The 26642-nt window shown below is 44.1% G+C and overlaps 1 protein-coding gene across 27 annotated transcripts in view; it reads right to left on the bottom strand.

The window, feature by feature from the left end:
• The window catches only part of LOC144166609 (mediator of RNA polymerase II transcription subunit 25-like), an 81566-nt gene that overhangs the window by 19680 nt on the left and 35244 nt on the right, over positions 1-26642 (bottom strand). For 3 of the 27 annotated variants that reach the window (XM_077696125.1, XM_077696124.1, XM_077696140.1), the window contains exons 14-21: positions 24168-24227; positions 22234-22248; positions 21331-21375; positions 19260-19292; positions 13825-13884; positions 10582-10671; positions 9215-9247; positions 6511-6573 (exon numbers count right to left, since the gene is read on the bottom strand). In XM_077696125.1, the coding sequence (XP_077552251.1) occupies positions 6511-6573; positions 9215-9247; positions 10582-10671; positions 13825-13884; positions 19260-19292; positions 21331-21375; positions 22234-22248; positions 24168-24227 (399 nt within the window). The remainder of the gene's footprint in view (positions 1-6510; positions 6574-9214; positions 9248-10581; positions 10672-13824; positions 13885-19259; positions 19293-21330; positions 21376-22233; positions 22249-24167; positions 24228-26642) is intronic. The other 24 variants (XM_077696137.1, XM_077696149.1, XM_077696144.1 and 21 more) reach the window with 19 other exon arrangements.

Raw genomic sequence — 26642 nt, forward strand, 5'->3', positions numbered from 1 at the left:
TACCATACTGCGCCGCAGACCGCTGCCCGCCGTTGCTATGTTTCCGACAGTATTTGCCCCTGCCTTGTTTTTGTTACGGTAGAAAGTAATCGCTTCGTGAAACATGCTCGACAAACAGGCTTACATAAGACAACGTCACTTACTCTAATCGGCAGTGTAGTGTATGGCAACTCCGATGCAGCGGACTGCTGTGCAGCTAAAACAAGCATAGTGTGCCCAGTACCAACAGCAGAGCACATTGGTACTTCCACGTTTATGTGTATTTTCGTAACATTCACACTGCTATAAAAATGAATATGCATTGCATCCAGGCACAACTAGCTCGTTCAGCAGGCTTATAAGCCCTGCCTAATTTGCGTGTGCTTTTGCCGGCCTCAGCCAATTTGATTTGATTGATTGTAGGGTTTAACGTGCCGACACAACGCAGGCGATAAGGCGCGCCGTAGTGGAGGGCTCGGGATGTAATTTTGACCACCTGGGGATCTTTAACGTGCGCCGAAATCTCGTACACACGGGCGTTTTTCCTTTTCGCCTCCATCAGAAAAGCGGCCGCCACGGCCGGGAATCAAACCCGCGACCTCGTGCTCAGCAGCGCAACGCCTTAGCTACTGAGCCAGCGCGGCGGGTCCTCCGCCAATTGCACAGTTGGGCATATGACATCATAGGTTCTGCTGCGGGAAGTGAGCTAGTGGGTCGCATGGCCATTTCCTTTTTTTTCCTAATTATGTATCTAATTTGAGCGAATTGTGCGCGTTAAAAGTGGTGTCAGTATGATTCTGACGAGGCAATCTTTCGAATGATCCAAACTTGTGTTTTGCCTGCATGGCCCCTTCAAGCACCCTGGTTGCATGGAAACCCCGACACTGGTAGTAACTGGAGAAGTGTGACAGGAACTGGACACGCCAGAGCTAAGGGTCGCCTCGGAAACCCCTGCGTACAGGCTACAGCATGGCCACTCACACACGCACATGCACGCCGCAACACACACAGTTACTCTGGCGGTTGCGTGAAAGAGCACAAGCAACAGTTATGCCAGCATGCAACATGATGAAAAGACAAGGACCCTACGGATGTCCCTACGAACTTTCCAAGGCCTGAAAGTAAGAGAGAAGTGATGTCAGGGCTCTTCACACCAGTGCCGTTGCCCATGTGGGAGCCACACGGACTGAACACCAAAATGCGGAAGCTGCAGCACAACATCATCCGCCGAATTTGCCAGGCCATGCAAAAGACGGGTGAGAAAACACTCATCGGTGTCGTCTTTTTTGCCCGCAAAGAGGACGCCACTGTTTTCAGAAAGAGTTTGGAAGGTTTGCAAACGGCAGTGGCCCATTTCCCTGGATCCGACATTGTGTAGGTGAAGCTGTTGTGCACCACAGACAGCCGCACTATACTCAGGGACAACTTTCTGTGGCAATGGAGTGAAAGCTTCCCAACCGAAAGTATTTCTCAATAAATTGGTTTCGGTTTCAATTTCGGCGTGACAGATGCGCATTTAATACAGTTAATTTCTTCGCATCAACGCCCTGGTTGAGTGCGGTGAACCTAACCACCGAGCATGCAGGCATATTGGTGTCTCATTCTCCACGCTTGATTTGTTTGTAAACAGAAGTCAACAGTTTTGACTGGAGAACTCGGACCGACCGTGGAATATACCAACCGACTCTGTATCGCTCAGAAGGGAAGTGAATTTTGTCAGCGCTGCAGTTTTGACGGCACGCACTGATTTGTAAATTCTTCTGAAGCTCAAAACTCGGCAGCACCACTGGCATGTGTGGTGTACTTACTCTATATTATCTCTATGGGGCAGCATGCATGCATGCCTACGCATCCGCTCACTTTACGCCGGCAAACTGAAATGGATTACCAAACGGATTCCCGAAACGGCAGAGTCCCGGCCGCATCAGTCTAGCTTTGTTTATTTGGATAGCAAAGCTTCTTAAAACTTCTTTGTGGAGAAGAAAATGGCGACCTGCCAAAAGCTGCTGACAAAAACGCTTTTTTTTTTGGGGGGGGGGGGGGGGAACCACTGCATTGTGACGCCACCGGCGACAGCAGCTACCAAAAAATCTGAAAATCTAAAAAATAATGCTATCTGTTTTATACATTCTGGCTAGCTGCGCTGCTGAGCACGAGGTCGCGGGTTCGATTCCCGGCCGCCGCAGCCGCTTTTCTGATGGAGGCGAAAAGCAAAAACGCCCGTGTGTGCGAGATTTCGGCGCACGTTAAAGATCCCCAGGTGGTCAAAATTAATCCGGAGCCCTCCACTACGGCGCGCCTCATCGCCTGCGTTGCGTCGGCGCGTTAAACCCTACAATCAATCAATCAATATTCTGGCTAGCAATTTAGTGGCCTTATCAATCTAAGTCTAAAACATAAGGACTATATATTCTTGAACTGCTTATGTTACCGCCAGCCTATTATTTTTGTTGAACTACTTCCACGTGCGCAGTGAAAAAACGTGGTTCAGCTTGGTAGTCTTGACTGCACTGCCACAGAAAGTTGTCCCCAAGTATAGCAAAGCAATAACTGGCGAGCTTCTCAGTACTGTATGCTCCAAGCTGCTATGGCAGCGAGTTTTCAATTTTTCTTTACAGTCTTTGGGTCACTAGAGACCGTTACCTGCATTCCCGAGGCTTTAAGGAGTGACAAACAATTCCAAACTACCTTCTGGGACCTCTTGTGATAGTCGCAGAGCCGATGCAAAGACCTGTCCCATTTGTTCTTTGCCAAAACTTGGCATTTAAAGAGGTAGGACAAGAGGGGGTGACAATGGTGGTGTTGAAAGGTTAACAGCCTTTAAATGAACATTTAATAAACTTAATTTCTCTTGGTTCTCTAGTTCTCTGAGAAGCTAAGTGCAGAGGAAAACATATACGCACTGTTGCAACTCCAAAGTGGTGCTGAAAACCACAACACAATCACAAATTGAAATCCGCGATTTGTCTTAAAGTGAGCTACACCTCGAAATGTGGACAGAACGCTTCTCACACAGTTGCCACTACCACTAGGTATATCCAGCTATGTCTGTTACAGTAATTACTTCGAAAGCGAGAGATGTCCCTATGTATTTCCACGTGGAACAGCAAGTATTAAACTACAAATCAACAGTAATCTAGGTACCCAGGGGCCATGGATATGCATTTTGTGCACTTTTCATTGAGCAGCAAGACTCAGCAAACTTCTGGTCAACTCGAGTGATGCCAGACAGATGGGAGCACGGAAATTTCCCAAGTCTGTCTGTTAAAAGACGAAGCATTAGCAATAGCACACAACGTATGCAGAATTGACATACCCGTGATGAAGCACACTGTTAAAATAAGCAACCGAACCTGGCAACATTTGAAGTCACCCAAGAAAAACAAAATTACACATCTTGTCCGTTGTTTTTGTTCTGATTAACAACTACCAATTGAAATACCAAAAATGAAAATTTCATAGCCAGGAACGAATTAACTCATTTCTGAGAACAACAGAGACAACTTATCCCCCACGCCACGCGTACAGTCCAGACAAGGAGGTAGCTCAAATGTGACTTGTTTATGTTACTCTTTTCGGGAAAAAACTGCCATAATTGTTTCGCAGAGATGCAGGGAGAAGAGGCCTAAGGAAAAGGGCAGGCAACAAGCCAAGATGTTGATCGGGATGAATGGTTGCATGATTTGGAAGTACAGCCTTCGATTAACTGCTCATGCAAACACTGCTGTCACATATGTAGTGGCTTCCCCTGTAGATTTGGAAACATGACGATACACAAACCTGCCTAACTACCTTTCTAGACAAGAGAAACAAAAGGCCTTGGAGCTGAGAAACCAGAAAGTATGACTGAGGAGAGTCGCTGCCTTGCCAACATAATGACCTTCACCGTGTTCAAGTTGCAACAAACAAAAAAATTTACAGCACAAACAGAAACGCAACCCAGTTAAAAAATTCAGACAGCCTGCGCCACGAAGCTGTCACAAAACCACTATTTTATTTACAGTATAACGAACACTGATATAGCGAATTATTGGCTAAAGTGAACTAATTATGAACTCTGGTTGGTCACGCTCTATTTCAGTGACAGTTATTCTTTTTATAACGAAACTGAAACTGCCCAAGCTGAGCACCATATCAGCTATAATGAAGACATAGTTGGCTCACTTTTTAAACTCGATAGCTAGCCTAACAAAGCAAAATATGTGAAAAAAATAGACAATACATTTGTAAAACAACAAATGTATAAAAAGCCCTTCCATGCGTAGACTGTGAATATCTGCCAGGCAAACATCACATCCTTCTTCAAATAAATCAGAACGCAAGCCTGTTTTGGCAAACGTACTTTTTTTTTTTGTAACTTCACTAAGCTATGTTCCGGTCCATTTAGTTTGAAATGCCAGAAGAAGAGAGCTGAGGATTACCTCGTGTATAGCGGGTTCAAAGCCTACAATAATGCGTTTATTATCTAGGATTTTTGCGTTAGCCAGATTGCCGATTTGTTAGAGCGGATTTTAACTACTTCTACAACCAATATTACATATAATGAACTAATTTACCGCCCCGACACTGCTCCCTTATAACGAGGTTCAACTGTATAAGAAATAGTTTTACTGCAGGTATGTAAACACCATGTCTATCTTCCCTCCCAAAGCTTGAGAAGCACAAGGTGGGGCTACGAGTATCTTTTCAACAAAAGCAAACGTAAACAATCCAGGGTGTCTAGCAAATTGCCCAATTCAATTTCCCTGACTTTTCCAGGTTTTCCATGACCATTTTAGTTGAAGTTCCCTGACCAATACAACACGCGCCATTTTGTGGAAACGGTCCGTGAAGCATATAAAAAGCGTAGAGAAAACACATTCTATCATACGGAAAAACACATTTGTTGCAAGTGCCCTAATTCTCAAAATCCACTTTGATTAATTTCAGTTTGTTGTTTGAGGTTTGCTTGCCTTCAGTTACGGCTTCAGATAGTTTATTTCATCTTGCGGGATAGAAGCTTCGAGTTGCGCTTCAGCAAGCACCTTTTGCTTTTTTTCTTGATTGTCCTGGCTTGACATGAAACGTGAACCGCATGGTGCGTTGCGCGTGCGATTTTTTGACGCCCGCGTCGACAATTCGCGCGCGCGGCAGCTTCTGCCTCGCTCAGAGAATGACGCGCGTCGCGCGCGGCAGTGGGAGGAGCCTGACGACTTCCGCTAATGGGGAGCCGCGCGCCTCATGGCGGCAGTTTCGAAGCTCTCGAGGCAGCCGGCTGGCTCCGCCAGAGATGTTAAGGCTTACCACGCCGGCAGGTATTGCATGGGCCCTTTCAGTAGCGGCGCGGATGATGTTTTATTGTACCGTTTTCTCCCACATTATAAGCTCTTTTACCTCACAAGCAACTTCGTGCGTGCGTTGTGCGGCATTATAGAGAGCGCTTAGAAGCGGTCGCTCGAACTCCCGTCACCACTTCGCGGTCGAAGCCGCCGCCGCTGGCAGCACCCCGCGCAGCGTGCGGCAGTTCCGCGCAGAGTTCCTCTATATAGCTATATATATAAGCTATATACATAGCTATATATAAAGGAACTCTAGTTCCGCGGCAGCGTCAGCGCGCCTGTGACGTGCGCGGCGCGTTTTCGCGAGCAGAAAACACCCCGTGCGGTTCACTGGGTTCGCGCTAAACCATGTTCCTTTTTGATTATGTAATTCTGGCTCCTGATGTCATAAGGAAGTTCTTTCAAGATTAGCTCCCAAAAAGCACTGCCTTTTAAAATTCGCTAAAAAAAAAGCCCGTTTTGCGTGCGATTTGGGCACCATCTAGACGTCCCTCTGCCGCAAATGCACCAGCTGCGTGAACCGCACGGCGAGTTTCTGCACGCGATTCGTGCGCGGTATTTTCACGGCCGCGTCGACGATTTCGTGCCTGCGGTGGCTCCTTTCCTGCTCAAGCAAGTGCGTTTGTGCCTTGAGTAGCATTTTAAAGAGCGGTTAGAAGCGGCCGTTGGAGCTACCGCACGACTCCGCGGCCGGTGCTGCCGCCATGTTGCCAACGCCTACCGCTCGGCACGCACCGTGCGGGTGGTTTGCGCGGCGGCATCAGTGCGCCTCGGGCGTACGCGCCGCGTTTTCCCTTGCAGAAAAACCAAAAAGCGTTTCATGCGGTTCACGCTTTCGTCGCGCGCGAACGTGTTGTGTTCGGTAACTTCTTGGGGGCCTCCAACACTGGTTCCCCCTATTCTAAAACTGTGTGGGCTGGCCCCAAAGTGGTTTTCCCTGACTGGTACTACTTGATTCAAAAATTCCCTGACAATTTCCTGACTTTTCCCGGTGGCTCAAAATTCCCTGACTTTTCCCGGTTTTCCCGGTTTTCCCGGTCGCTAGACACCCTGACAATCGCATGAACAAGGCGTCTAAACATAATTACAAAAGGTACTGAAGGCAGGGCAAATGAGACTGCAGGAGAGAGGGAGGGGATGGCAACAAACGGGGCGTGGCACAGTGAATGTAAACAAACAAAGAAGCAAACAAACATAAAAAGGGGGTCTGTACCGTCTTCGCCAAAATGTTGTTGCCAGGCCACATGGCAGCAGAGTACTGCTGCCCTGGTGCTGCCTAGGAAAGCAAAACAGAACAAGAAGAAAAGAAGATCGAGAACAAAAACATGTGGCACAACGTCACAACCAAAGACAAAAAGCAAAGAAGAAGAAACAAGCATGCAAGCGAACAAAGAATAAACAACAAAATGTGCACACGCCTGAAAAAGAAAAATCCCTAGAAAATTACACTAGGTAAGGAATTTCAATATCCTTTTACAATACTACTGCCTCCCACTTCTTGCCAAGCACAGCTTTTTGACGCACGCTGTAATTATTTGCTACAGTAATTGCATCGCTGGATTGTGGCGATACAGTGCAGACCATTTATAATGTAACCGCTTATACTGCGGGAACGGGTACAATGCGGGTTCTTCTGGCCACCGGTACGCCTCCCATAGAACTCAATGCATAAGTGTACCGCTTATAATGCGGTTGCCCAAAGCACAATACCGTTAATAGTGCGGTTTTTCGGCTGGTACATTGATTGACCAGCGCAGCTGGGGCATCGTTCTAGGGTCGTAGAAAATTAAAGAAAAAAGATGGATATAAAAAAATAAGCACCCTTTAGTTCACAACTGCCACAACTGCCCGTGCTCTCGGCACACCTCTGAAGATAGCAAGGCCTCCACCCCCCTCCTTTCTTCGGTAAGTTGTGGCGATAAGAACCGTGTGCAGATAAGCATGAACATTTAGAGGTAGCGAGCCCAGCCGGGACGCCAGGGGTTTCCACTAACTGTACATTGTGTTGATAAGCAACCACCTTCAGCATCGCTAACGCAAGGCACAGATAAAAAAAAAGTATATATCTGGCTTGGGTTCTTATCACTTTGTCTTGCAGGCATAAGGCAGGCTGCTTCAGTGTCTACGGCATCCGTTCTTCTACACGCTAAGAAACGCAGATCTCTCAAAACGCAAAGCAGCACTCATGGTTTGTAAGATTATGCAGCAGCGTTTGATGCGGAAACAAAAAAAAAAAAAAAAAAAAAAGACTGTGGCTGTTTTTAAGTGGCGTTCAATTGAGTGATGATAAACAACCGAATGATTGGAAGGTAACTTGCGATATGGCTGGGTTCACGCATGTTTTGCTTATAGTGCGGTACCCCTTATAGTGTGGATATCCGCGGCTCCCACGATATACTTTATATAAGTGGTCTACACTATACTTTTGCCCTTTGCACACTTATACCTTTACAAAATGTGCAATGCTGAACTGCTTGCTTGAGACAACCCAGTGAAGTTGACCTTACAAAATAGCATAAATATGCTACAAATGTTCCCTAAAGAGCCCTGATAACTTTGTAAAGGAAAAAACGTTTTCATTTTTATTGTCCTTTTTTTTTCTCCACTGAGATCTGAAGATCACCATCATCATCACCAGCCTGTCTACGCCCACTGCAGGGCAAAGGCCTCTCCCATTATTCTCCTATTACCTCGGTCCTGTGCTAACTGTGACCAACTTGTTGCCCCCGCAAACTTCTTGATCTTATCTGCCCATCTAACTTTCTGCCAAACCCCGCCGTGCTTGCCTTCTCTAGGAATCCACTCTGCTACCCTTAATGACCAACGGTTATCTTGCCTTCGCATTACATGCCCCGCCCACGTCGATTTCTTCTTCTTAATTTCTACTAATATGTCCTTAACACGCGTTTGTTCCCTGACCCACTCCGCTCACTTCTTGTCCCTTTATGTTACACCCACCATCTTCCATTCGATTGCTTGCTGAGTCGTTTTCAATTTAAGTTGAACCCTCTTAGTGAGCCTCCTAGTTTCTGCCCCGTAGGTGAGTACCGGTAAGATGCAGCTGTCATACACTTTCTTCTTCAGGGACAATGGTGGGCTGCCATTCATTATCTGAGAATGCCTGCCGAATGCCCTCCACCCCATAGAGTTAATAAATTATAAATCATAATAAGTAAACTGAAGAGCACAGACTTAATAAATTAGCTGCTGTAAGCTCCCCCTTCCCAACAAGTGTGCCAGTGAAGTTTGTTATAGCGCACACTCCCATAACACTACAGTTGAAATCAAAGCTCAAGCCGGGGTAAACGTTGCAGAAACAGCACGGCGAAGAACATGCCGCAGGAGCAGCAAGGCTGCTCGACCAACCTGGAATTTAAAGCGACAGCACCTCAAACAAACAAACCACCGCAGGTGGGCAGAGCAAAGCAAGAAGCACAAACACCCCCCGCCAAGACATACAGTATTGGGGTGAGTGCCCCACTAATCAGCTAGCTTTGGCAAAAGTGCAAGAAAAAACTTTTCTCCCTCTCTCTCACACAAGCAGAGAATCCTCACCAAATCTTTCCTTGACTAAGATGAAAAAGGGCAGCTAGGCTGCAGCTATGAACACTTCTTTAAAACTGTGCTACATAGTCAGTACCAGTAAACAATGCAGAAAGAGAGGAGGACTGAGGTTTTGATGGAAAACTGACAAAAACCTGCTCGTTCAAAACCATTTCAGTCTAAAACCAATGCAGTATACCTTCTAGCTCAGTAGAATCATGTTAGCTCTCACGAAGTCCCTCCCCAGCCTGACTATTGTTAGCACTCGAACGCGCAATCAGAATTCCAATGATCGAACTGCATTCCCACTGAACTGCACTGAGGTGACCAGTGACTAGACAGAGGAGTGTGTGCATAGTTGGCAGCATACTCACTCGCTCGTTCACGCGCACACAGAACTGTGACGTCTGTTGGGAAAAGGAAGACGCCTGTTCACACGGAGTTTATGAGACGAAATCAAAGAGGGGAAGAAGGGGGAAGCCAAGCGACGCAACAGAAAAAACATCCTTTTGACCGTCTCTCACAGGTGACTTTCTACACTTGATCAATGAACTGGGGTACCCTCAAAGGCAGTGCCTTTTAAAAAGCTAGCTAAGCTGAACACAAGGTGCTCTGTTGTAGGGACAGCACAGCCATTCACATAGCATTACATGCTAATGGGGCTAATGGAACGATACTGCACACCTCGGGAAACTGTAAATCAAGAACTCTTGACAGATCCTTGCAGGATAAAGGCCTCTTTTGATATGAGACGTTTCAGCCAAATATTACACCCCGGTGGCCCAATCGTGTCCTGGTGAAGGTCTTCACTTACTGTGCACCAACAAAACTAGCCAAATGTTCCCCCTGCATAAATGTTGTGCAATACTGCTGTAATTATGTGCGAAAACATGCGCGATTGGTATACTATACAGGGTGCTGTTACTATCACCATCTGCATATTTCAGTAATGAAGAAACTTTCTTCCCATATCTCACTTACGGCTAAAATTTAGAAACTAATTTTTCGCGGAACCTTCGGAAAGCTGTGCCAATAGCAGTGAATGAAGTACACCCTGAATGACTAGAGTTTCAATGGTTGGTTCAGAAGAAAACCGTTCTGCACCACTCAAGGCACAGGAAAATAAAAGCAACAAAAAACATTACGTATGCATGACAAAGTGTGGGCAAGTTGTTCTGTCCATTCTCATCCAGTGTCTATTCTCAGCCAAAAGGGCTCAAATTTCACTTGTGTGGTGCTTGAGAGGCTAACAATGCTTTGTCCAGCTACACCTATAAATGCACTTCATCTGCTAACTTGAAATCGGTTACCAACACGCCCCTTAGTAATCACAAAGAGTAATCGGCAATTAAAGCGCTCTGTGGTGTCTCTTCTCTTGCCTGTCCTTGCCTGCGAGTGCTATAAATTCTTCGACAAAATTAAGAATTACTAGGACCAGAGATAATTGGAAACGCTGCTCATCCTTTCAGATAATTTCAATAGGCTCCAGAAGCACACAGCAACAAAGCGATTTCTGAAACCTGCTTACGCTTTGCAACATAGCCTTAGTCAAGTTGGCACACTTCATTCAGTTTCTTGTTTTGTCTGAAGAAACTTGGCATCTATGTTTGGCATCTACTGTGTATACAATCAGGCTTTTGCAGTTGTTTTACAGATATGGCGCCTGTCTTGTACGTTCCGAGGAAAAATACATTTCCTTTGTCCACAGCTTAGTCCGACTGAAGAGGAGGTCCCCCCTCACCTGTGCAATGCCCATGGCCGGGTTGGGAACGGGTGCAGCCATGTTCATGCCTCCCGCCGTCGCCATGGTGCCGCCTGACATGTTCTGGAGCTGCAAAGGACAGGCGGAGAACAGAAAGGGGGGAACATAAAAACCAGTTCACTCACTTTCCCGGCAAATGCGCCTGAAATTCACTTGCCACAGATGCTGCAGGAAGTGAAATCCTTCACAACAAAAGAACTTGCCAACAAGGAGAAATTAAATGAAGCACCCAAAGTGCACCCGACATACATGCAAAGAAGGATGTGCTGGTTGAAATGTTCACAGCTGCGCATAATGCTTACAGTCGGCCCCTCCTAGTTGTGTTTAACTGCGGTCACCACCGAGACGCCAGACCAGGCGAAACACTTTAAAAATGACGGAGCGGAGCTCAACGCAAGCAATGGTACAGTGGGCAGTGACATTCTGCCTTTAAAGGCGCCATGCAGACAAAACACAAGCTTGGTTCATTCGAAAGATTGCCTCATTAGAATCATACTGACACCACTTTGAACGTAAACTTTGCTCAAATAAGCTACATAATTAGGAAAAAAGGGGGATGGCCATGCGACCCACTAGCTCACTTCCAGCAGCAGGACCTATGACATCATACGTGCCAGCTCTGAGATTGGCTGAGGCTCGCAAAAGCAAACGCAAACTACGCAGGGCTTATAAACTTGCAGAATGAGTGTGTTTAAATGAAATGCATATTCATTCTACAGCCGTAAGAATGGTGCAGTAAACAACGAAAGTTACAAAAAGAAGTACCGATGTGCACTGCTGTTGGTACTGGGCGCACTATGCTTGTTTTAGCTGCACAGCAGTCTGCTGCTTTGGAGTTGTCTTACATGACATAGGTGCAAATACGGCCATAAACAAAGCAACGGCGGACAATGGTCCGTGAATGAGTATGGTAGCGCCATGCGGGAAAACTGACGGCAAGCAAGGCTGCAGAGCCGAATGACGCAGTGGAAGTTCTTTTGAATACGCACACTTATGACTTCACTGCTGACGCCCCGAAAGCACACGATTTGGCGGGACAATAAAAATTTTAACCTAAATTGATCAACTTCTCAATGAATGCGGCATCCTTTGTTGACGGACCAGCGCTGGGGGCAGCATAAAACACAAAATCTTTCAAATAAAACAAACTTGCACTGTGTTTCTTCTTAACCAAAATGCCCATTTTTACACCTTGCATGGCGAGCCCCCTGGTAGACTGTAAAAAAAGGTCCACGCAAAATACTCCTTAATAAAAAACATTCTTGAATCACGATGCAATGCGTGGTTTTACCGAGAGAGCAGGACAAACAACGAGCACAGAAGCACCAATATGTCAAGTGCAAACAATTCCTCTTAGCAGACACGGTAGAAATAGTACATAGATATTAAGACTTAGCAGACACTAGTAAATATACTGCAGACCATATTTTCCCAATAAGAATTTCTGTATACACCTGAACAGCCCTGGTGCAAGCCACTTGAGAACACTACACTGCCACAGTGGTAGTACTTAAGCATGCCACAACAGGACTTTCCCACCGCAAGTTTAAAGAGAATAATGCTGGAAAAAAATACTAGCACAAGAAACTGGCAAGTCACACGAGACCAATAACACAAATTTTTCAACCATACGTGCTGTGTGTGCATCATCTCTGGATACTTTCTGAGAACTTTCCACCATCGCCTTCTAATAATTGAGCACAAGACTGGTGGGATGCCTAATGAACAAGATCCTTTAAGAATTTCCAGTCTCCATCTAGAAGACATATGTACACTAATGGAAGCTACTACAGCTTGTTTGTGAAACGAAACAGCTGCTTAAAGAGTGGAGGCCACAGGCAGCAAGGAAGACAACAATCGAAACAAATGCAGATCTTTGTGTTGTTGCTCCGTTCACTTTTCTTGTCCCCTGATGTCTTGCACTCTTACTTAAGATGCTTCCAAGATATTTTTCCTCTTGGCACATTACTGTACACAAAAATGAACTAGAAAACTAACTATTCTTGCTAAAAATAAATAATATAATAAAAGGAGGGAAGTGCAAAATTGGGACAGAAATCAGGTAGGCAAAATTACTGCATAAACTGCACTAAATTAACCCAAAAGAAGGCGGCGCCCATAGCTTGGGCTCCTATTGCTAAAACCCCTAAAGCAAGCATACTATGCGTACATCAGGACCAGCAAATATTTTCATAAAGGTGGAGAAAGTTTCAGAAAAAAGGGTGATGCCAAATCGCCCATTTAGGAGCAACCGAACAGCAAGAAAAAAGAACTCTACAGATATTGTAGCTGTCCAGCCCAATCTGTGTGGTTTGCACGATTCATGTTTAATGAACCTGGTTTAAAGTCTCAAGTCCCTGTTCCTTTTACCTGCGAGCAAATGAGCAGGTGACAAAAGCCCCATCTTTCTACACCACCTCACTAAACTGAAGTAAACAGAGGTGCAGCTTTTCCTACAACATAGAAATCGGATAGAAGTGTAGGTGCAGAATCCCAACGCACACAGCACTCGAAACATTGCACGCTGAACACCTGCCGAGTTCGGCAAGTCCGCTGTCAAACCCAGCCAATTAACAAATGCCACGCAGTGTGCTATCAATACGCGCCAAACATTGAGCTAAACGCAATTTCAGTTCAAATGATCAAAACAATGATTCAGTTAAAACAATAAGATCAACAAAAAAAAGTGCTACAATCTAACAAAGTGCTAGGTTGCTGCAAACTACGTGGGCCTCTTGCAATGCTTTAAAGCCACCACGCAGTGCGGTACATTCTTTCGGTGCATTAGCCACAGAACAATCACAGTGCATTGAACCCCGACTACCTACCGCTAAACAAAGCCCTAGCTAGGCTCAAACCGTCAATGAGCGACGTGCCGCTGAGATTACACCATGCAGCCAGGATAGATTACCGCAACAGAAAAACACCCCACCGGCATGCCCAACACGTGAGGGGGAGCACCTAGATACAAGGCGCAAAGTTTCACTGCCCGACCAAGACTTGCAGGCCCAAACCATTCTTAGAGGTGTTCCACAGTGCAAGTGCGAGACGAAGGAGAAGACAGGCTCAGCCTGCTTCCCTCAGTGCAAACAGCCACAGCCTACACCTTCTCTTTTGGGGAAAACCAAAAGAAGCATCCCAGTGGTTGCTGCCACTCCAGCCCACGAGAAAAAAAAAGAGTCCCCCTTTCAGGCAATGAAAACAGGCAGCGTGTTGGTCTACCTCTGGCGAGAATGTGCTTCCCGCATAACTTGTCGGACTCAGCCTTGCGTACGGCTGGTTCTGTGGAGAAATGAGGCGCACGACACTTTAGTGCAAATGCGCAATCACCAGAACCTCGTTTGAATGAAAAAGAATTGTCTTTTCTGTACGCAAGGATTAAAAAAAAATACAGTGGTTGCCCTGCGCACTATTTCTTCAGTGTGGCAAACTACGACGCATGGTAGCCGCTTTGGAGCCGGACCAACACTGGGTCCCCTTAAATCAATGAGGTTTGATGAGCAAAAGTTGCAGCTGAATTCATTTTGGTTGGTATGCCCTATAACATTCAACCTTCCTCTCGAGCACACACACAAAGCAGAAAGGAAACAAAATAAATTTACAAACAGTTATACTGATAAGGCTGCTGCTTTTTACTATTCAGCGCACCTTGTGCACAAACAAAGAACATACAATCAATCAATATAAATACGTAATGATACACACTGGCATATGTAAAGCTGGCATATTTACTAAGTACAGTGGAAAGTTAGCAGTTTTACGACCTGCAAAGATAGGCATAATGAGCTAGTTGGCTTTCATTAATTTGACCGCTCAATTCAATCTGGTCATTCAGTCCAACCAATTCCAGTTGTCTCGTTGTCACCTAAAGAAACATATTTCATTTCTGGTCAATTTAACTTTTTGCTTAACTCAAACAAACGTTACCAGATCCACCTTAGTGGAATTAAATAAGCAGCTACTATACAGTGGTTGCTAATGACTGACAGACATATAATAACATGGGTGTTTAGCGAGTTGTTCATTAATTTTTCATTTATTCTGTTGTTTTTCCATGAATTGTACCATCGGTAAAATAATTGATATGCCAACATTATGATCCTGAACTTGTGAACAGCTAACACTTATACAAAACCAACTATGTGAAAGTTATCAGAAGACAATTAGGCAATTCCAACCATTTAAAAGTTCTCTAAAGAAAATTTGGCAATTCATTCAAAAACTTCATCACTGCATAGAATTTAGTCTATTTAGGAGCTCTAGCAAAGAAACGTGCCAATCAAGACTTGTTGATCCCTACATAAAGTGTATATAAGCACATAGCAAAACTGCAGTGTATCAAATTAAATTTGAGGAGCCTTCAGATTAAGCTATCATTGTAATTGTACTCACAATGTAGGGTAGACATGTGGACCTCCAAAAAACTTGTTCAACACAAAGAATCTGTTCAATTATTTTTCAAACTTCCATTATACCAGAAAAAAGAAAGCCAGAGCTTTTTTTCCCAATATTTCAACAAAAACATCACAAAATTAGCTCAAAATGTATAACCATAGTAACAGGTTTGTCATAACTTCCCACAACATTTATAATTTGTTATGTGCCAAGAGTGTCTTATTTGACCAAATACAATGGAACAGTAGATAAACATTTAGTTAAAAGCTAGTTAAACATTTCTTCAAATTTCCCTTAAAAAAAAGCCCACTTTTTTTGGGGGAAAATCAAACTTTCTGAAAATTTTTTATCTTTAATTGAAACCGTGCCAACTGCTCAAACCTTTTTCACCGGGTGGTTGACCCCGACCCCAAAGCTGTCTTATTATCCAGACTTCACATCTTGGCATCCTGTCTGGCTGAGCGAACCTTCAGCTGTGCCTAATTGGCAAATTACAAGTCAGTCCTGGTCCTTTTTTCACTCTTTGTGTTCTTTTTCAAACTCTATCGCTCATTTTTCAGGCCACACAGATATAAGTGGCACCAAACTTGCTGCCAAACAATGTAGAACGACCGCTCAAGTCCTAGCCACAGGCTACAGTGCGAAGCCGCTGCAAAATGGTGCTGAATGCTTGCCTCACCAAGGCGACACTTTTTTCAACGGGTTCCTTCGCAATTGACACCGACGTCATTCTCGTAAAGAACCTCTGGCATACAGTCGAACACGGATATATCGAACACGGGTATATCGAATTATTGTCTATATCGAACTCATATATTATCCCCTTGAAAATTATGTGGAAAAGTATAGGAATTCGTACGTTTATATCGAACCGTATTTTTCCCGACATCGGGTATATCGAACACCCCGCGAGCTGGAAGGTGCTCTTCGGCGGTCGCTGCACCCCCGATTGAGGTTGAGGAGGATCTGTAGATATGCGTGGGCATGGCGAAGACTGGCTCGTGGAACTAATCCCCCCTCCGGAACGAATGTGCGCTTGCGCTACCGGCCGCCGTAGCGTTAGCGAACGGATCCCGGTATGCTAAATCTCTCTAGGCACACAAGCCCGAACGCTTGGAAAATGTGACAGTGTGAGGTAGGGATGCCCCGACTGCGCACATCCTTTTTTTGCGGCTGCGTACGTTCCCCGGATTGCCGAAAAATAGTTTTTTTTCTCTCTCTCTGGGTCGGTCTTCCCCCGATGTCGTCTCGGGAAAGGGAAGAGGGAACGAAGGCGATGGCGGCTTCCTCCTTCTTTGGCATTTTGCTGCTGTTCCTGCTGTTTGGCTAGTTGTCCCGCACCTTTCGGAGATCACTGTTTCTCTCTGAGATGACCATCGCGAGCGCTTTGTTGGAGTCCGTTCAGAGAGCCTGCGTGTTGTGCATGGTGTGCGAAGGCGCAGCGTACTGCTGGAATTTTCTAGTTGTGCAGCCTCGAGAGGATCGAGACCAGCGTCTTTAATTTCATTACCAGGACGAAGAAGCAGGCCAAGATCAGCGATTTTTTTTTTCACGGAAATAAAGCTTCCTGTGGTGTCGTGAGTGCGGAATTAGTTGTCACTCTTGAATGCGACGATCGGTAAGTGACCGTCCACCTTAGATTAGGTCTCAGAGGCCATATTTTTTATATCGAATTTTTCATATATCGAACTATTTCGCGATCCCCTTGGAGTTCGATATATCCGTGTTCGACTGTAGCTACAAAGACTGAACTGCAGGAGGCAAGCCGTGTGACGGACAGCAGTTTGCAACAATGTGCAAGTGCAGATGCGAGGGGGAAAAATGTGCAAAGTCTGTAAGTGTACTTGTGCTGCAACAACATGTAAACCCCCCCTCCCCAAAATAAATACGTAAATACGTAAATATTTAATAAAAAAATAAATACAAAGGCATCATTAGGATGAACTCAGGTGATCACATGACTGTGCACATGAGGTAAGAGTGCTTCTAGTGTACAAAAAAAGAGAGAAGTTTGTCGTGCACTTCAAGAGATTTTACATTTTGAGATAGAACAATGGCATGCACACCAACAATAGCGGTGATTTCGGTTAAGCACCAAGTACAGCTCGAGCGAAGAATAAAGACAGGAACGAGGCACCTCTTTTCTGCACTGAATCAGTCTTTGAGTTGTGCTTGGTGCTTAACCAAAATTGCTGTGATGAAGTACCAACCAGCCCACACAGACACTCTAATTCACACCAAAAATAGACTGCCATACTATTTGTGCAAGGAGTGCACGCTTAGATCTTGTTTTATTGATAAAAAAAAACAACTACTAAACCTATTTAGTGTTTGTTTATACAAAAACTAAATAGCAAAATACAAAAACGGTGTAGTAGTTATGTGAGCTGACATAAAAGCAGGTAAAGTGTTACTACTCACTGAAATCTGTGTGCACTATCTAGCTACTTTCCGACAGGTAATATGCAACTAGGACATCCATAAAGGACCCTTTCTAGTCAGGAGACCTTGAAGTGACCTTGGAGTGGCCTTGCCACACGCCTCTCAGAACCAAAACACTGCAAGTTGAACTGAACACACATGGTATGAGCATTTGATAAGAAGGTATCCCCCTCCCCCCCCATTGTTTGCCCTGAACCTCTTAGACTTCTCTGTATCTGATTTGCTTGCGTGGACGACATAAAGTCCAGAATGCGATGCAAGCTTGTGAGATTTTTATTCTTTAACCACTGAACTATCAAAGATGAGTCTACCTTTAAAAAAAAATGACATCCTGTCAGCTAATGTTTTTGCAGAGTTTAGGAGATTTCACCTAAACAGATGGTATGAAAAGCAGTGCATTAAGCTTGGTAAAACAGCATTCAGTCTTCATTGAACCATCCACTAAAACTAGCAGTCTCCAATTTATAAACTGCAATTCACATTTTCATTTCGCCTTTAAAAATTACTACCGGATGCTATACCACTCCACTTACAAGCATTCATAACTCCGTAAATATTTGTACTTGGTGTGAGAATCTGTGTATTGTTACACAGACTATTTTTAATGAATAAGGAGCCATTTATATGCAATGCAGTGCTGCTTCCTTCACCTGTTTGCCCCGCTTGCCTTTCGCTTTATTCGCCTTTTTAACACTTGAGCACCTAAGCTATTCCCAGAAAAGAAAATTTCAAAAAATTTGTTTGCTAGCTTTACTTTTGTCTCTTTCTCGTTATAAAGTATGTAATGAGGAATTTAGCAACAGAAAAAGCTGCCTTCAAGAAAACATTCTCCAACACAAACTAACGTAATCATGTTAGTTTGCATTGGTAGCATCTTTTCTCAAAAATGGCCTCTTCAAAAGAAACGATAAGTGAAAAAACAAAAAGTGAGAAAAGAAAATGCACAAAAATGGTAACATGAGGTGCGCTGAAATATGCTGAGCAGCTTTCCTTTTTTTCTCTCTCTTTTTTTTAATAAATAGCCACACAATACCAGGCACTGAACAAAATAGGAACTGGTTAATGGGTGGCGAGTTTCAGTGTTTAACACACTGCCATGTTCTAGTCCCCTTTACTCTTGTCGTCTGAAGCCAATTAATACTCAAAAACAGCTCCTGAGTCACTCTCTGAGACACATTTGATGTCTTTTCTTCATTCCATAGTTCAAACAACTATGAGAAGCAGCTTGTTTTCGACAGAGATCATTGCCAGGGAACCCCTGGAGTGTGCTGGCCTTTCCGATTACCATTTCCATGCATGCCAGGGTCGGGAAAAAAAAAAAAAAAAATTTACAGACTTCTCCCACCTTCTGTCATCAAAAATAAAAACTGAAACTTATGAGCAACTTTAGGTCTCTGGGTGCTTAAGCAGTAATTGGGATTGCTCGCACAAATATGCAAATACAACTATCCTTGGCCTACAGATATCGATGTATTTGTAGAAAATCCTTCTCAACCACTTTTCCGTTGTTTTGTTATGAAATAAAACAATAAACAACTGTCCGAAATGCAAACTTAACCCCCCCCCCCCCCCCCAATCTTAGAACCAACATGGTGCACCAAACACAACCAGGTGTGAGCCACACTTTTCTCCCATATACAAGCAAGCAGGAAAACCGGGGATAGCAATCACGCAAGCAGCGAGTGGTTTACAACCGTGCAAGGACGGGACAGACTACATTCAGTGCCATACATCAAAAAGTGTGTGGAAAAAAAAAAAAAAAAAACAAGACAGACAGCCAGACAGGTGCAGGTGACCCCAATGTTCACAAACAAACTCACCTCAGTGTACATGTATGTCTGAAACGGTGGGAACTGTGTTTGGGGAAAAGATGAGGGTTCGGGGAGACATTTCAACCACTAACATGGGCATGCTCTACTTTTGCAGATATGCAAAATCACCACACAAACAAATGTCTACAAATAAGCCACACAGAGTTCATGGGCATGCTCTACTTTTGCAGATATGCAAAATCACCACACAAACAAATGTCTACAAATAAGCCACACAGAGTTACCCCACACACAAAGCTCACAGCAGCCCATTACAGCAGCCATGAAAGAAAACAAAAAATAGGTAACGCTAACCTCAACTTTATAGGATGAGTATTCCTGAAGAGTTTAGCTAAACCCATTTTCACCAACTGTGTCTGCATTTTTACAAGGGGCATCCTAAACCAGCTTTTCTTTCTTTTTTCAGAAGTAAAATGATCATAGGACATTACCAGCCACCCATTTTGCATACTAACTGTCACAGTAATTACTCTAACATGGCCCACTATTGGTATTATGTTGAAAGATAAAGCACCAGGAACTTATCCAGAGATCTTTCCCAGTTTGCTTAACCCCAGAAGGCAGTCAAATGGGATTAGGAACCACTCGCGGGCAGCCAACTGGTACCCAATTAACCAAAACTGACAGACTAGTCTTGTCAAAAACTACTCCAACCCGTCAGGGGGTGGGAAAGGTCGAGGGCTCCACTAGAAGGCGCTCCATCCTCCTCTCTACACACCAAATTAATTTCGAAGTTTAAGCGCTTCTGTCAAAGTTCAGTTGTTACACCGTTGCCTGGAAAAGCTCTGGCTTGCTGACTCAATTACCGTATTTTCGCGCGTATAACCCGCACCAAAAATGCGAAAATTTCAGGGGTGAAGAGGAGGTGTGGATTATATGCGAGGTGTTTCCTTTGATGCAGCTTCACTGCAATGCGCGTTGGGCCGTGATGCCCCTACAGCAGTAAAAGCGACTAAGCCACTGTTATCCATTGACAGTGATTATTTCTCACACACAGCTCAACAATATACCAACCTGAAAAAATTTATGCAGAAAGTCATCTAGTTACGCAGTCAGCTAGGTGAGTTTCTTTGCATAAACAAATGTGTAATGCTGCTGGAGTAGTAGCTTTGGTCCATCCTTTTACGTATAAAATATGCGGGCAATACGTGGGGATCTATATTTTTTTTTTATTCGTCGACGAAAAGTCGGGTTATATGCAGGGGCGGGTTATACGTGCAAAAATGCGGTACTCAAAGGTTCTGAATAACGGTCACGTGACATGGGTGAACAAAGAAATTATCCAAAGTAGCATAGCCTTAAAAAAAAAAAAAAAAACTTAAGTGGACCGGACAGTGTGAAACTGTGCCAAGAGGTAATGTTCTGCACCTACATTCCTACCATGCCCACTCTAATGCAGAACTCTACATCTTAGTGATACAAATGCAAGGCAAATGAACACCCCACAAGAGAGCTTTGCAGTGTTTTTGCTGCATTACCATAGCTGCGGTTCAAATACAGTAAAGACCTAGTTGTAGCCTTTTTAGAGAAACCATGAACAGGTATAAGCGCTGCAGCAAAAAGTTGCGTTATATACCTGCACACACTAAAACGTGTGTGCGGGTATATAACGCAACTTTTTTAACGCGACTTGTGTTAAAAAGAGTCGAAAGTTGGGCGAGTTGGTATTGACGCATCTTAAAAATCAAACTGCGCGCAAATTAACGAGGACGTGAACACACTGAAGACACCACTGCGCTTGTGGTGTCTTCAGTGTGTTCACGTCCTCGTTAATTTGCGCGCAGTTTGATTTTTAAGTTGTGTTAAAAAAGTTAATGGTAAAATTTAAGGTCAGACTAGTCCTTTTTTGGGTGTAGATGTCGCGATAATGCAACAATTAGGAAGGTTTACGCAGGGTTCTACATTATGCGTTCTACAGGGTTCTACATTAATAGAAACAGTGGTGTTGCAAACAGACAGGAGGAAAAGAGAGCGGGAGCTAATAAAGGCAGAGGGTGCCTCTGTTGTGCCAATCATTGGGGACTCCAGACACAAAAACAAATGTGAGCAAAAATGTTACCTGGTACATTTGGCTCGGTGCCACACACATGGTTGGCGCGGAACCCTGGGTGTAGTTTTTTTTTTAAGGGTTGAAAGGGGAAAACAGCTAGAATTAAATAAGCATCAAAAGCTTCAAACCTAGCAAGCTAACTCTGTTGAAATGAGGAAAAACAGAACATCCAGATTAAAGAATGTGGCAAACATTTAAACATTCTGCATAATGTTCTGCATGTCGGGAACTGTGCCTACTAGAATGTACATCAGGACCCCTTGCTTTCAAGACAAGTGAACCTGGCTGGCATGAGCCAGCTATGAAAATAAATGAATATACAGATGAATATATCAGTAAACAAAACAAAAACCCCAACATCTTCTTGGCAAATGTGATAGAACCCACGTGTCCCAGACTTTTTTTCACTGGAAATATTGAAGTCGGCGAACAACGAAAAAAGAAAACAATAATAAAAACATCTACCCGTCTGTTTTTCTGCCTTGTTACCAGGCATTCCCCAGGTCCCTGCTTACGCTAGCCACAAAAAATACCATATTCGGAAAAGGAAATTTAATTTAGTCCTTTGCATCACACTCTAAGGGGGTGCTTTTGTTCCACCGCAGTCTTCTAACATTCATGCTATGATCCGCAATTCGCTACCACGATTTTTCGCAAATGCTATCAATTTCGCACATCATCATTCTAAATTTTACAGTTGCAGCATATAGCAAGTCAGACCTTTGATTGGCGTCACAGCGATTTCCCCATTTTGACCCATGCTAGGGCCACCCAGAAAGTAAAGACTGGTTTCGATTTCACGGAAAAACTAGAGGCACAAATCCAATTGGGGTTCGATATGGGTAGCTAAGTATGCCTCCATGAAAATTAAGCCACCACCTTACGTGGACCAGAGAAGCAAAACGCACTTACTGGTTCCCAATGAACCTGCAACGAATTTAGGTCAGGGGTGGGAGGGGGAGCAGAGGACAGAATGGTCAGTGTAACGCCTACAAAGGGAAATCGCGGGGATTGTGGACCTACTGCAGGGGTTGAAAACATCACCCTGGCATGCGAGACTCTTGGTCTGTACATGCTGCAATATATGAATATTACGCCTGACAGGAATCCCTAGCTGAGCATGTATAAAGGAAAAAGGTTCTGTCCGAGTTATTAGATACTGTACGGTCAAGCTTGTTTATATGCCCCCACCAACTTACAACAGTGCTGGTTGGGGCAGTTTAAAAGCGAACAGCTCTAGCTTTACCAATTTTGGCATATGCTTCACAGCCAAATACGCTATGTGCTAACAGCCTAGGACTAGTCTGGTCCACCTTATCTCATGTGGCTGATAGGCCCACGCTGCAAGTGTCTTTCTAAGATAAGAGAGAGAGAGCCTCCACAAAACATTGTTACACCCAGAGTAACTCGATACCGTTGGCTCTCATAAAGTAAGACGACATTGACAAGTATTTAACGGGAAAACCAAGGTGCGATGGTGACACACATTCGGATGGTGTAGGCCTATCCTCTGCATTCTGCCAAGTTGCTGCATGGCCATGGTTGTGTTTTCGGCAGTTAAATTATAGTTAAAAATTATTAAGGGGGCAGTTGGGTCTTTGGGGCCGAAAAACGCTAAAAAAAAGTGTTTTCGGAAAAATGGCATTTTCAGCCTCCACGGCCATTTTTCAATCAGTCTGTAAATTTCCTCATCAAAAGGCACCATATTTTCTTGTTATGATATTATAATAGCATTTTAAAGTGCACTCTACAGCTCAGTTAGCGCAGAATTCGGTGGTGAAACAGCACTTTTCTTGCAATGCAAAGCTAGCATTTCGTCCTCAGATATCTCGGCACACAGAGCAGGTACAACTGTAACTCTTTTTGCTTCTGATACCGAAATGTGTGGAGAATACAATGTTGGAAACAAATTTTTCAAATGGAGGCTTTGGAAAATTATTATTGCGTTCAATTGGCACCACCTGCGATCCATTTCTGGCACAGCGCGGGAGAAGCGAAACTCACTGTGTTGTGAAACGACCAAAAATAGCTGAATCAAAAAAGGTCTTCCTATGTTGTATTCTTTAGTCATTTGTCTGCCTAGCCACGTGGTAATTGCCATTCTGTATGGAGTGGTTATTTTGTAACTGTGGCCCAAAATAACGGCAATTAATCATCAATTGACTCATAATATAATCAACTTACAAAACATCTAATGGCAGATCTGAAATCAGCACAAAGAACTCTATAATGCAGTGCAGTTTCATTAAAATTGGTTGGTAAATAAAAACAAATAGCTCTAAGACCAGTCTGCCCCCTTAAGAGGCTCAAAACAATGTCTCCTCTCTTTTCGTCGAACCCATTTATAACAACCATTTTGCTACAACGGTGACATTTTGTTTGCCATTGCAGTAATGTTATAAGCGGCTCAAACTATTCAAACTCCAATATCTCCACATGCCATAACAAAATTCCTAATACGTATACATTGTGCACTTCATATATCCAATGCCAGAGTACACCACGCTAGTTTATGGTCCCCTTATCAAACATAGATGCATTCAACTGCTTGCGTGTTTACGAGCAATGGCCTAAGCAACAACACGATTTAGCATGCGATATAACACACTTCATGCCTGCTAAAGCTTTGCTCAAACAAGGTAAAACAAATTTTGTACGTATCCCAAACAGAAACCAAAAAACATTAGAGTAAACATTACCACAGGGATTAGTAGAACGTGAACATGCTTAGACTGATAGCACTTGTATTATTCATGCTAACTAGCCCAACACCAAACCTTGTCATCTATTCCCACTCCCATGCACCAACCACACGGACGCCACAGTACAATGCTGCTGATGCCCACCCATTGGCCCGAAGAGGTGGCGGCGGTAGCCATCTCCATCGGTGGATCAAAGGGTGAAATCTGTTATCCGATTTTGAAATAGCACAGGTAAGTTTCCTCTCCCATCTTGGCGTTAAGTTGAATAGACCACAAAATAAAACTTCGCGCATCATTTCGGCACTGACGACAAGTGAGCATGTTGGTCAGAATCAATTACTGTATTTTCCGGTGTATAAGTCGCAGTTTTTTTTTCTGGAATTTTCGTTGGTGCGTCTTATCCCCCGGTGCGACTTACGTATGGAATTAATTTGGTACGTGCCGGCTGCGCGCGGTCCGCGCTCGAAAAGGTGCCTGTGTGCTGTGTGATGTCAGCGCACGTTAAAAGAGACACAGCTCTATGGTCTACATGAATGAATTATTTGTTAGCAAGTCAGAGGAAGAAGGCTTCGATGGTTTTGCCTAAACACCGTCAGTAAGTACACGCCATCTCTGTGTATCAATAAACCATTTTTGAGAAGTTCGTTCTGTCTAGACTTTGGACGGTACATGCACGTGTCTAGCACTGCTTTCGGGGGGATGCAATCAGAGGCAGCGGCCGCCGCAACCATGTACTTTCGCCGAACTTTCTAACGACTGATCCTCTATGAGTTTACCTGATTAAGTGCGTTTTGTACACACTTATATACTGGTGTGACTTATATACGTTTTTTTTTCTCTGAAAAACTGCCGTTTTGAGGGGGGTGCGACTTATAGACCGGGAAATACGGTATTACACTGCGTGAGATAGTTTTCAACACCCCACACATGTTTGCTTGCTGGGATTTTTTTGTGGGTTTGCACTAACCAGAATGTAAAGCACACATATCAAGCTAGTATAAGCATCACAAGTGACTACACCTTGATTCACTAATCAATCCAAATAGTTTCTACAGCAATAAAAATGCTCATACATGCTATAAAACAATTCCAGTGGATGTATACAGTGTCACTGGCTAGCATCGAATTGCCAGTCTATCATGTCTGTATGCACCATAAACTGAGGCAGAACAGTGTTGAGTGCCGCACTGCATTACAACTATAATGACAACAACACACATGCTCATTAGGTTCTTTCTCTTAAACAGCCATCACCTTTTGAACATCATCTTCCCACTGGCCTTCTGCCTGTTAAGTAGCTTTTCTTAGTGGGGAAAATGAAATCGTCAGACAGCTAGGTTCAATGAGAAAAGTAAGGATAAAAACAAGCATTGCTTTAGCCCTGTGCTTCTTTCAGTTCGCGCCGAAATGTACGCAAAGTTTCGCGTGCGAACTGCAAAATAAAACAGGGTTTCTCACTAAGTAGGAAACTGCTTTGTGGCCATGTTTCCAAGTGGTTACCCTCAGCACTGTTCAAAAAAGTTTAATGCTCTGAGATCTATGCTCTCGCTCATGGTCTGTTCATACTCCTAGGTTTAAAGGAGCCATGAAGACAAAATACCAGTTTGGTTTATTAGAAAGACTGCTTAGTCCCGATAACAATGATACCAATATCATTGCAATCTTCGAACAAATAACGGAGATAAGAAAGAAAACGCGTGAAGCAGTCGCGACCCCTTAGCCAATTTCCCGCAACTTTTCTATGACGTCACGGAATCTTGTTTGTGCGATTGGCGGCCGCCTAACTGACCTGTCGCCACGACACATGACTGGACGTCTGTAATGGGGCCTCTAGTTCCATTTGACTGCATCACTTGAATGCTAACGTGCAGTTAACGCACTGAAAATTATGTTTTATTGTTGGCCTGTATGACGTCATTCTTGCTCATAACGCGTCACTGTGGCGCAAAATTTGAAAGTTTTTGAATTCCTTCTTGCTTTTTTTTGTTCAAGAAACAGCTTTTGTGGCTGTAATGGAGCTGAGTGAGATACTTAATACTAGTTCTTTCAAATTAAACGAAGTTGTATTTTCTCTTCACGGCTCCTTTAAAGGGACACTGAAGTGAATTTGTCAAGCTCACGTTTTTGCTTGCACTGCGTAGACTGGCTCAAATTAGCACACTTTTCATCGTTTATCCGGTTGACAAATCGGTAATTATTTTACAAAGCGCGAAAGAAGAAAAACTACCATGCGCGGTTTGCGGCGGCCGCACCAACTAAGGCTGTGACGTTGAGAGGAGGGGCGCCGTGATTGGACGATGCCCAAGGTTAGCAATCACACAAGTTTCGGTTTCGGTTTCGGTTCTGTAAAACATAACCAATGGCTTTGTTGGATGGGCATTCTCAATATCTCAGTAATCATCGTACCGCGCTTCTGCCATGTTGTCGGCTGTAAAATGCACAAGATAAGCCTCCCAGGACGGCTTGTAGTCGTAGCATTCACTAGCCGAGACCTACGCAGTGCATGAACGCCCTCCGCGTACCCGCAGACGCCCAAATGTCATGCGCTTTTCCCCCATATTTGGAGCTTGCCTCCCTCATGCCTGTATCGTAAAAAGCGTGTTCGCACCAGGCCAAGGG

Source organism: Haemaphysalis longicornis, unplaced genomic scaffold (genome assembly GCF_048455015.1).
Source record: "Haemaphysalis longicornis isolate Haplotype H1 unplaced genomic scaffold, Haemaphysalis longicornis Haplotype H1 scaffold_18, whole genome shotgun sequence".
Classification (NCBI taxonomy): Eukaryota; Metazoa; Arthropoda; class Arachnida; order Ixodida; family Ixodidae; genus Haemaphysalis; species Haemaphysalis longicornis.